Source organism: Schistocerca nitens, chromosome 2 (genome assembly GCF_023898315.1).
Source record: "Schistocerca nitens isolate TAMUIC-IGC-003100 chromosome 2, iqSchNite1.1, whole genome shotgun sequence".
NCBI classification, from domain to species: Eukaryota; Metazoa; Arthropoda; class Insecta; order Orthoptera; family Acrididae; genus Schistocerca; species Schistocerca nitens.
Genome location: NC_064615.1, coordinates 808872991 through 808885949, shown reverse-complemented (window position 1 = coordinate 808885949; position 12959 = coordinate 808872991). Strand labels below are relative to the sequence as shown.

Genomic DNA, 12959 nt, shown 5'->3' with positions numbered 1-12959 from the left:
GTGAACAACATGGATAGATTAATACATAAATAAAGTTAGAAGAACTTTACAAGCTGAATTATGAACAATAGGGATGTAACCTCAATTTCGTACCCCAATTAAGATTTCCCAAAAAAGTCCTGCTACATACTACGTTTATAGCTATTAAAACTCCCAATAAATTGGAAAAAAATAAAATCACTTAACATGTAGCATGAAAATAGTGCACTGTTTTTTCAATAGGTGCATTTTATCTATTTTACGATGATTCACTGCTTTTTATCTTCAATGTATTTTGTACCATATAGAATGGATGGACAGTATGTCACACGAGAGAGAGAGAGAGAGAGAGAGAGAGAGAGAGAGAGAGAGAGAGAGAGAAAGTGTAAATAATAAATTTAAGTCCAATGTTAAGAAAACAAATTTATTTAACACAAAAGTCTTCTCATACACTGTCACAACAAAATGCAATTGCGCAGAAAGCTCAATAACTATTCTACCGATGTTTACGTTCACTTGCAATCTTTGATAATAATTTATTGCCACACAAAAATGTGACGACACCAATTCCAAGAAGGTATTTAACAGTCTGGAACATGTTGAGCTGGAGCCAGAATATTCCAAATAATGCAAAAATTCCTGGAATAAACACAATGGCAATTAATGCTTTCTTTACACTGTTAAAAACTGTATATTTTGCCACAGAAACTAAAATACCTACCACCTAATCCCAAGTGGAAACCGATTGCACTAAGAGAAAACGGAAAGTTTGATATGTTGACACCTATTTTCACCCACTGAAACAAGTAAATCAATCAATGCTGGCACATAAGAAAAATCTAAGACATGTAAAAATATAATCTGTTTATTCAGTGTATATGTATTCACATCACACTCATCAGAAGAACGAAAGTTTTTTTGTAACATCACAATAAAATGATCCAATCAGGATATGACACTATTGTTCTGGGGCTGTAAAACAATTCTTCACATAAAAAATTCATTAGTTGATTATGACTTTCTTAAATAACAACACTTTCCCTTTTCCAAAACTCATGTTTCTGAATAAGTAAAATGGAAGAAGAAACAGGCAAAAATACAGTGAAACCTCACTTTTACACTTTTAAAGGGACTAGGGAATAAAAAAACCTGTAAAATGCAGGGAAAATATAAAATGTGGGAAATGTTTTAAGCATTAAAAGTTACATACAGAATCCCTCCTTGCATTTTTCATCACAGGCATCAAAGTACTTGTCAGGGACTTATTTATTATCTAATAAAAACTGCCGATGTAACTGTTAACTATGGGGATGTAGAAAGGTTTGACTTTATTTCATACACCATAATCGATGTTTTTTGAAAGACTGCAACTGTCATTCATCACGTAAACAATGAAACACTGCACCAGGTACATTCTGTTTTGAGAATTTATTCTTTCTGTCAAATGCGAATATTTAGGTATATTGTGTGGTGTCTGCATATGTGGTGTTCAGTGTCTTTCACTGTAATCATCTTTTTCAGATTATCAGGTATTGTGCCTCCTCAATTACATAAAAACCACACACAAACAATCACTCACGTTGCTTGTGAAACATTGCAAAAAATACTTGTAAATATTTGCACTAGCTGCAAAGTCAGAAAATATGTCAACTAGAGCTACAAGTGGCCAAACAACAAAACGTACTAAATATGGTTCGAATAACAAATAAAGACTATCACAACAATCGTGAAGCTGTTCATGCACAGTAGAGACGGTTTGGAATTGGTCACGATACCTTTATTCAAACAAAACCTTTTCACTCCTATCAGCCAACATGCCAGGTAGTGTTTGGTAGCAGCAGGAGGTAAGGCACAAACTGTTCCAACTTTTACCCAGTTCCTGGTTCAGATCTGCTTAGTAGAGCCCCTTGGTGTCAAAAACCTTAACAATGTAACATTGGTCTACTTGATGGCCAGTGCCATGCCATCCTAGTGTAACATCAGTTATGTCAGTCTGTTTCCCCATTAACATTTTTTCATAACGCGTAAATCATAAAAAAAAAGCACTTCGTCTTCAGGCCACGAATGGCCTACCGGTACCATCCGACCGCCGTGTCATCCTCATGGAGTATGCGGATAGGAGGGGCGTGGGGTCAGCACACCGCTCTCCCGGTCATTATGATGGCATTCTTGACCGAAGCCGCTACTAATCGGTCGAGTAGCTCCTCAACTGGCATCACAAGGCTGAGTGCACCCCAAAAAATGGCAACAGCGCATGGCAGCCTGGATGGTCACCCATCCAAGTGCCAACCACACCCGACAGCACTTAACTTCGGTGATCTCACGGGAACCGGTGTATCCACTGTGGCGAAGTTTGACAGTAATGACAAAAAATGGCGTAAATGACAGGAAAACGTTAATTCTGGGAACATAGAAATGGAGGTTATACTGTAGTTCTACTTTGCCCCGGCAATCTAATTCTCAATTTGGATGTGTGCCTGCAAAAACCAGAAGACCTAACAAAACCATCACTTGCAAAATTGCAGCATGAAAAGTAAGTTCAAAACAATTGCCACTATATCAATTTCAATGGGTAAGTATCCGTAACACTTAGGAAACCACCTGAGCTGAACTAACCAGAATAGATGACCTATTATGTGACTTATAAATATATATACCTTATGATATAGTGCACACATAACTAGGGAGGTGATAGGGCAGTACATGGCAACCAAACACAGTGTACTGCATTATTTGGCACATAACAGGGCCAATATGCTGCACCTGTCAGTAGCACTTGCTGGATCAGTGTTACTACACACATTATGAGAGCTATCTTTGTACTAGACACGCACGCACGCACGCACGCACACACACACACACACACACACACACACACACTCTACAGAGAGAGAGAGAGAGAGAGAGAGAGAGAGAGAGAGAGAGAGTTGTATGGGACAGACCACACTTTGCAACAACACCAAGTCCTCCAAACGCCCTCCCCCACCCCACCCCCCCAAAAAAATAAATAAAAAATAAATCATACAGCTGCCTCCTGATTTGCACACCGCTCTAGAATGAACTTCAGTTTTCAAACAAAGGAAATTTCTTACTCACCAGTCCTAATAATATCAATATTGGTATACAAAGTAGTCCTGTGAATAGATTGGAAACAAAAACAGGTGGTCTCCGCTCAGGTTCTCTGAATAGATGCTAAATGATGGAACAAAGAAAAAAGTTTGTTACTTACAACAGTTCTGAATGTAAATTTCATAAACAAAACATAAAATACATTTGAAGTTATACCTTGATTTCTGGTTTAATGGCATACAAATATGGGTCTTTAGCACCCGCAAAAGCAGCACTTTGTTCAGCAAACTTCAAATTCACAGAACCAAGGGTCCATGCAAATGAATTTGATAAAACTGCATCACCAATTATAAGTTCAATAGTGTATACTCCAGACTTGTGCCCAAATTCTGCAGCTTTACCTCCAACATCCTGTAAATAAGAGGTAACATTACAATTCCTCATATGACAAAACACTATTACTCGGAAGACTACTTACTAGGCCTGCAATGGATGATACTATTGAATTTTTTGATGGCTATTTCAAAGTCTCAGAATAAACCAATTGAACTAAATTTCACCTCCAACACCACACAAGGGGACCACACCTACTCATCGCACTGCTTTTGTTCAAATTTATGTTATATGCAGGGCTTGGGTAAGAAATGAAACCAACAGAAATGGCAGCTCCAGATTCCCAAGCATTTAGAGAAATTAGGATTTTTGGCATGGGTCGGTAGAGTCACCAGCCATTTATCTCAGTATAGTTTCCAGATAGTGGTTGGAACGGTATAAAGACTTTAGACGAGTAATCCCAGGATTGCAACCATACGAGGATACTTTTTTATTTTAGTTTTCCACTTTTACTTTCTTTATACTGCAAATAAACTGTAATAATGCTGAATAATAATAATAATAATCTTCACAAGAGGCATGAAAAGGGAAGGCAAAAATTTCCCAAGCAATGATTGTACTTTCAGCATCCACAATAATTGCAAATACCTATCCAAGAAGGTATATTATTAAAGCATACAAAACTTCACATTCCGTTACTTTCATTTTGACCTTCAAGCAGCTATAAGTAGCTGCACGCGAATAATACAAGGGTTGGAACTTAAATAGTAGCAACTAGTTATTCACAACCAATGCAAAAGAGTTACTTGTTTGCAGCTGTTACTACCCTTTAAAGTAGTCACCAGCGTTGTGGAAGGTGTAGTATACCGTTAGCAGAGCCTGTTCTGTTTATGGTGCGAATGGAGCAGTCTAATGTCTGTCAAATCTCTCTAACAGTTCTGAAGCGAGTGCCACGAAGTGGTTCCTTCATCTTCGGAATCAAATCTAAGTCACAAGGACTTAAGACATATTACTGTTCGCTTTTGGAGCATCATCTGCGACCAGGTTTGCGAAAGCCATGACACTTTCTGTGCAACCCACCCATCATTTTGCACGACAATGCGTGGACGCATACAGTAGCATACAGCTGTGGCTGCTCTGTTCAGTCGGTGGGACTGAGAAGTACTATACCACCCACCATACTCCCCAGACTTTAGTCCTTGTGACTAATTTGATTCCAAAGATGAAGGAACCACTTTGTGGCATTCGCTTCAGAACTGTTCCAGAGATTCGACAGGCAGTAGACCACTCCATTTGCACCATCAACGGAACAGGCTCTGCTAACGGTATACTACACCATCCACATCGCTGGCAATGGATTCTACACAATGCTGGTGACTACTTTGAAGGACAGTAACAGGTACAAACATGTAACTTTTGTATCAGTTGTGAATAAATAGTTGCAACTATGTAAGTTCCAACCCTCGTATGTTTCCCTGTTTTTACAATAAATATTACCCAGCATGTGTACATCACCAACTGTAAAACAACAGAAGTACTATCAAACTAATTTCTTGCGTATGTTTTACAGACCCTTCCTGGAAATTTATTTGCAATCCCAAATTTTCCTTTGCCTTTCACCTTTCATGCCTTTAATAAACATGTTAGTATAGAGTATGTACATGAGGGAGGGAACCTGCATTTTTCCCACAGTTCCCAGTTACAAATACACTTTCCTGCATGAAAACACACTATCCCATGTGAAAATAAGTTTTTCCATGTTACGTGACGACATACTTTTCCTCAGGTTAAAACTTGTCAATCCTTTGAATGATGAGGTTTTATACATCAGCACAGAACTTCCCAGCACTTTAGGAAACAAAACCCAGTGATAAACAAATACAAATTTCACCAAATATAGCACGGTAGCTCCTGAAGCACTGAAATCGAGACTGCATTGTGTTTTGTGTCAGCCAATTACAGCTCATGTCAAGCAATCTCACCCATCAATGGCAGTAGATATTCGTAGCTTAGTATATGTGATGCGGTCAGCCAAAAGCAACATCACCATTAAGTAGTAAGCGAGTGTGAATTCACAAACAGGAAAAGTTAATGGTTTGAATTAGTATACCTACAGTACAGCTACAAGAAAAGCTAAGCTTCCACACAGAACATTGGTTGTCAAAATGTATTTGCTGTTTACCCAGAGGGTGTGGTTAGACACCAGCTGAATAAGTCTGACAAGCAATATTATAAATTTCACTGCTGTGCACTAAACATTTTGTAGATTACCTGGATGAATAAATGTTTCTTCCAGCACTGACTTTTCCACAGGAATGTTACATGTGAAACTGCTCAGGAACTCCATTTTTTCCATTGCTACCACGTAATTTGTATTGTGAAATAACTAAAATAAACATGAAAAACTAACCTTAAAGCTTCGAAATTTTTAGTGTGTGTTACACTTTACAAGATATATCACACAGAAACGTGACAGTAAAATTTTCAGAATGGCATAACTGGCTGGTCTTATGGGCCCAAAAAAGTGATTGGTCCTCCAAGTATTAAATTTTAAAAGGGTCGAATGCTCTGGATTTAAGAAATTCATTGCACACCCTAACACGTAGCATAATTCACTTTGTGTGAAAGTAAATTTGCTTTGGAAGTAACACTTATAAAACCACCATTCGCAATATTTTCCTGCAACCTACCAGAAATGTGCACAGCTGTGATGACATGCTCATCAAAGTAGTCTATTGTTACGACGTATTGCCTAGTCTTCGTCCTAAAGCCTTTGACGCATTTTGCTGTTGGTAGACACCTGTGTGTGTGTGTGTGTGTGTGTGTGTGTGTGTGTGTGTGTGTGTGTGTGTGTGCGCGCGCGCGCGCGCACACACGCACGCAATGTGTTATGTTATTGTAAATGGCACTTTTTCATTGCAAGTAGAATTTTATCTTGGTGTTTTTCCTCTCATTTATGTTTTACTGCTGTGGTTTTCAGCAGGAGCAGGTTAAAGTAAAATTCTTTGTTAGAATATCAGGTCTTACCAGTCAAAGTTGCAAAAAATGTAACTGAAAACTAAAACAATGAAAAATTTCCAGTCATAAAAAATCCTAAGTTTTTAACGGATGAAAAAATTCCCGCATTTTCCCTGGATTTCCGAGCTCACATACACCCTGTAACAAATACTATGTCTTTAGCATTATTTTGGTTATTTGCAGTATAAATAACACAAATTGAAAATAAGTTTCCACATTCGTTTTCTGGTGCCCCAACCGTTGTCTGGAATCTATGCCAACATAAATGGATAATGTATCTTAAGAGCTGGACATACTGCAATAGAGTGCATGGCAGAATATTTCTAGAATTTTACGAAGTTGAGTGCAAACAGCCCCAATGGAGACACTTACACATAGATTATTGGCCAAAGCCTGCTTCAGTAAAGAAAACACACACACACACACACACACACACACACACACACACACACACAGAGAGAGAGAGAGAGAGAGAGAGAGAGAGAGAGAGAGAGAGAGAGAGAGAGAGAGAGTTTGTATTTCCTTTACAGCAGGCGGCTTTGGCCAAAAGCTGTTTCCTGTTTCTTTTAATGGTGCTGCCTGCAATTCAAGGTGTCATTTTTTAAGTGTAGCAATCTCTCTCTTCCCTACATTGTTGATATTCCAATCTGGAGTTTTCAGTGTTTGATTAGCACTTTACCATGTTATGATTTCTTCCCATAATAATTGAGTGCTGGAAGAATGACAGCTCCAACACTTCTATGGGCGCTGTAATTTATTCGAGTTGTCTTGTGGTCCGAACGGAAGTGATATGTATGGAAACTTAAATATAATTCTAGATTCCTCGGTGAATACTGATTCTTAAAACTTTGTAATTAGGCTTTTGCAGGATAATTAGTCTTTCTTGAAGAGTCTGATAGCTCACGTTTTCCATCATTTCAAAGAATTTCCTACAAGTCAAACCCATGACCATTTATGCTGTCCTCCTTTATACAAGAGGAGGTGCCAAAAAAAGAAAAGGAATTATTTTTTAAAAGCTATATATTTTCTAATTGTTTACGAAACAACCTCAGCCCCTTCAAAATACTCTCCATTACAACTAATACATTTGTCCCGCCAGTGCTTCCACTATTCAAAACATTATTTACAGTCATCATTAGAAATGGCTGCTAGTTCCTCCCTCATTTTTTCCCTGACTTTTGGATATTGTCAAATCGGTGTCCTTTCATGCACCTTTTCATGCATGGAATAAGAAGTCGCACAGAGCAAGGTCAAGGGAGTAAGGTGATGGCTGTGAGTGCAGATGTGTTGTGGTGGAAGAACCAGTCTCTTGTCTGTCATAAATCGGATCTTTCTTGAAGAATATTGCAATCCCTATTCACTGAAAGTTGATCAATTGTCCGTCAATAGTCTGGGAGCACAAGCTCTTGAAATTTTTCAATATTTTCATCAATTCGGACAGTTGATGGATGTCCAGAATGAGTCGCGTCATCAATCAACATGCCACCATTTTCAAAACTGATCAAACCACTCCTGCATTTGAGTTTTCCCTTGGTGTCATCTTGGTAAGCTGTTTTCAACACTGAAACAGGTTCAGAAGAATTTTTTACCAAGTAGAAAACAAAATTTCACAGCTGCACACTGTTCACTAAAACGTGCTATCATAAAGAATGAAACAAAAACAAAACAGCACTGGCAAAAACAATCACAGCAGAGGAAAAGAACAAGCCAGGTCAACAACACCGGTGGCACTGAACTGGCAACGAGTTGCACAACAAACACCTAGCAGCACAAATGGCAAAGAGTTACGCTATAGAAGCCTATAGTTCAATTCTTTTATCATGGCGGCTCGCGCATGCCCGCCCAGACGCGTGAGATTGATGCGTTGCCAGTTGCACATGACGCACGCGCCAAGAGAAGCAGCGCCATAGTATAGCATATTTCGCAAGCTTACGTTTAGGGGGGAGCGCACAGTTTATGAAGTAAAGCCACCACGGCCGCATTAACCCTTTCGCTGCTACACAGACATGCTCCCCGCATTCCGCACTGTGCGCGATTTTGTCACTGCACTGCTCGCCTGTGCAGACACATGGTGTTCCCACTGCTTTGACACACTTATCATTCGATTTCACAAAAACTATTTGGCCCAAAAATTTGATTTTAACACGTCTTCTTGACTGATACCTTCCCCCCATAAATGACTTAATTTTGTTTCGACGTTCAACACAGTTATTGTGCAGCATTAAATGTAGTAAACCATTGCACGAAATTTTGAAGAGTTTGCAGCTGAAAGTCCATAGCGTATACTTTCCGTATGGTCGATTTTAGTTGTCACAATGTTGAGAATGAAATGTGGACAAGATACCTAAATTTCATATAAAATTTACTGTATAACAATATCTCATTTAATTTAAGTACCACATAGGTGTCGTATGTAATATTGAGAAATATTCCATCTTTCGCGACTGTAACAAAAGTTTTATTTACACCGGGCACGTTTGACTTTATTTCAAAGCACTTCAATCAATCAAAAGGAAGTAGACAAAATACATTAAACAAAACTGTGGACTTACAAAAACATTAGGACTTGAACATACAGTCTATCAGTGAAGTGCTCTGAGCTATGTCAAATATTATTTTTTTGTGTGGCACACACAAACAGCATTTATTTGCTAACACACTGATCAGCCAACAGAAATGTTGAATATTGTGTTACCGCAGCAAAAAACTACGAAAGGTGACTTGGCAATGGAGGAGACAAAATACTGTCCACTGATGATGCTTCAAAAGAGAGAAATGCGTCTGGTCTAAATAAGTCGCTTATTACAGTTGCAGAAGAGGAATATATTTCAATACCATAGGTAAAACTGCGACTGTGGAACAAAAACAAGAAAGAGAACATGAGTACCATTGTGTATGTGCCATACCTTTCATTGATTGAAATGCTTTAAAATAAAGCCAAACGCGCCTAGTGTAAATAAAACTTTTATTACAGTCGCGAAAGACGGAATATTTCTCAATATTACATACGACACCTTTGTGGCACTTAAATTAAATGAGATATTGTTATACAGTAAATTTTATATGAAATTTAGATATCTTGTCCACATTTCATTCTCAACATTGTGACAACTAAAATCGACCATACGGAAAGTATACGCTATGGACTTTCAGCTGCAAACTCTTCAAAATTTCGTGCAATGGTTTACTACATTTAATGCTGCACAATAACTGTGTTGAACATCGAAACAAAATTAAGTCATTTATGGGGGGAAGGTATCAGTCAAGAAGACGTGTTAAAATCAAATTTTTGGGCCAAATAGTTTTTGTGAAATCGAATGATAAGTGTGTCAAAGCAGTGGGAACACCACGTGTCTGCACAGGCGAGCAGTGCAGTGATGACAAAATCGTGCACAGCCCGAAATGCGGGGAGCACGTGTCGGCAGCAGCAAAAGGGTTAATGAAGAGACAAAGCACTAGAAAATTTCAAAAAACTGCATTCAAACGAATAAAATTTGTGAAGTAAGGCACTTCAATATTGTTTTTAAATAAAGAAAATATTAAGCACCGCACAAGGTTTGAACTCATAACCTAGCGCTTAACAGCCCAACTCCGTAACTGTTACGCTAATGCAACTTGTCTAGCAACAAAATTCCATAAGGATTGTAACACGTCACGCAAAATACTGACACTGTTGGTATGACTATGAATTACTCACGCTTCGTCAAAGTACAATAGGAAATAAACAATTACCGCTGTTCTTTATTGAGAAAACGCGGTTCGTGAGATTGATACAAACACCTTTCCTTGCTATCGCCTGAATTAGGAGTCTTATTGCTTGTTTGGTTTAATTAATTAATAGAATATGAAGCAAATGGTATTACGAATGCTTTTTCCAAACATTCTATAAAAGAAAGGCTGCTATCAAGACATTGCTTTTGTTCTATTATTTTATTTATGACTGAATGTTTCTAAAACTGAGGACACTCGTCCGTGCTCTGCACTGCAGTTGAGATCTGGCAACGTCGTTCTCTGTTCATTGGCTGACTGTTTTGTGACGTCAGATGCACAGAACGAACCTAAACTCGGCCGCCAACATAAATGACACGCACTTTAGTGGGAGAAATGTTTAGAACACAGGCTCCGCCTTTGGCAATCTTACTCCAGTTTCTTTTCGGTACCCCTTTGTACATTCAATACCCCCTGTTCATGCTATTTGTCATGCGTCCCACACACTTTAGAAATATTCTAGGATGAGGATATCTTGAAATCAGATCCAATATTACAGCTGGAGGGCCCTAGAAAGAACCATGTACATCCATGTCTTGGGACAAATTCAACTTAGCCAATAGATTTTTGGGATTATCTGGTGGCCTCTGCCCCTCAGCTTTAGATATTTTAAGTAAAAGACATTAGCTACCACAAATTAACATTCCATCTAGCTATTAGAACTCAACTGTGTTCCATTACACAAATGCACAGATTGTTAAACCTATCAATTCTTTGTCGATTCGATGATGCAGACTATTAATAAACTTTCGAAAATTACTAACACCATCCTCGTGAATGTTGTTATCTATGGTGATCTATATCTCATCCATCAATCGTGATTAGATTTTTCTGCGGTCACATCAACAGTTTTAACACGCAATGAGCTACATGAAAAAAAACTAGAAGTAGTACAAGTATTATTTAGCATATAGTATGCACAACCTTAACTTCATAAAAGAGCACTTATTGAGGAAATCTGGTGAGACTAACATTAGATATTTTGAGGTTATAAATACGTCATTTACTCAGTCCCAAGATGTAAGATACACTTTTGGCTGCCATGTGAACATGCTACACCACCTTAAAAGTTAACAGCTTCAGAACTACCCTGCTAATGCTATGGGAAGGTTGCAGCATCTTTATGAAAGGGAGATGAACCACAAAGGAAATACAATGATACACTGGGAATGTGTTATTATCATTCCAAATGGGTACCATGTTCATTACAAGCACCCTCGAAGACAAAAAAAATAACTATATTTCTTCAGATTTTATTAAGAAAGAATCTCTTATTTTAAGGGAGAAGACAACTCCAACAAATTAATATTCCTTGTGTACAGACAGGTGTTTTTAACTGAATAAAATCAATGTTGTGTCTGCCAACTCTCAATCTATAAATCAATCTGAGCCAACAAACTCCAACCCCAAACACTGCAAATTTTACAACCAACTTTTTGCTGTTATCCAAATAAAAAATTTTACCTGGAAGCTCCGACTTACATCTCTATTACCTACACCTCACCTATTAAACAAGTTTTTTTATTTTTTATTTCTATTCACACTCTGTGTGATTTTAAAAGTGAAACAATAACTCACCATATCAAATTTATAGGTTTTTGAAGTATCAGGTTCAGCTACAAATATTATTTCTTGGTTGGTATCCTTTTTATATAATCTGACAAATGCTTGGTGTACTGTCATTAGTTTATTAGTAGTTTTGTCCTTCAGAGTAAATTTCATAATAAGCTTTTGAAGAGAATCTGCTTCAATTGTTGTTGCTAACTGGTTTGGGAACAATACTCTGAAAGTATAAAATTCACATTCAGTTCACTGTAATAAATTATCAGTATTTAAGGACAGGAAAATAAACAACCAGTGATCTGCAGCACAATTTATTAAGCGAATACAACAAATGGCACGTAAATACTGTTGTTTTAGCACACCAAGAAGAAAAATTTTTAAGATAAAGAAATCAAATATAGACAGCAAAAATATTCTAGGCCCATTTAAAATAGCATTTAAGTTCTGTCTGATCATGCTGTGCAACAACCTTCTTTGCAAAGAATGTGCACTGCTTATCAAGTTTCTCTGTCCCAACCGTATAGCTGCAGTGTTACCAAACAAGGCAGTAAAATTATTGGGACAATACGGAACACTATGAATGGTACTCACTTTGTTAACTTTGGTTGTGTGGTTTGATCTGCATCAGCAGTGCCTATTTCAACATTTTCAACAGCTACTGCACACATGACTTTTATTGTGAGAGAGGCTCCAACGTTTCCAACCAGACGTGGATCAGGTTTTGCTAATGCTGCACTAACTGTAAGTTTGTACAGTCCTCGCTCTGGTTTAACTTCCATCAAATTTAATGAATACATAGTCCTGTACAAAAAATTAAAATGAACTTTCCTTATTAATTTATGTTGATTATTGTCCAACGTATATTAAGCACCTTAGAAACAGAATTAAATTACTTAAAATGTCAAAGTCAACGGTGTGTATGTTAAATTAAATATCATGAGGTGAAACTATGAACAAAAATGTAAAAAATACCTGTCACTTGCTGATTGTTCAAATTTTTTTTTGGAGAGTACAACTACTTCATCACCAACTCTTGTGGCACTCTCGGCAGTCACTGAAAGTGGATCTGAACTTAAAGGCTTCCCCAGAAGATTGCTCACTTTAACAGAAACCTTTGGCTGATCCGAAGAAACAGCTGGTGGGCTTGCCAAAGTAATTGCCACTGGTAAATGGAACTACAAATAAAACTGGAAGTTAGTTTTTGTAAGCGATTATGAAGTACTATTTAA

At 37.7% G+C, this 12959-nt stretch overlaps 1 protein-coding gene across 1 annotated transcript in view; it reads right to left on the bottom strand.

Moving 5' to 3' along the window:
• Window positions 1–382: 382 nt before the first annotated feature.
• The window catches only part of LOC126237071 (dolichyl-diphosphooligosaccharide--protein glycosyltransferase subunit 2), a 61041-nt gene continuing 48464 nt past the window's right edge, over window positions 383–12959 (bottom strand). The window contains exons 7-13 of the mRNA XM_049946866.1: window positions 12703–12905; window positions 12322–12531; window positions 11746–11950; window positions 3265–3459; window positions 3076–3171; window positions 701–776; window positions 383–618 (exon numbers count right to left, since the gene is read on the bottom strand). Coding sequence (XP_049802823.1) covers window positions 476–618; window positions 701–776; window positions 3076–3171; window positions 3265–3459; window positions 11746–11950; window positions 12322–12531; window positions 12703–12905 — 1128 coding nt within the window. The 3' untranslated portion in view covers window positions 383–475. The remainder of the gene's footprint in view (window positions 619–700; window positions 777–3075; window positions 3172–3264; window positions 3460–11745; window positions 11951–12321; window positions 12532–12702; window positions 12906–12959) is intronic.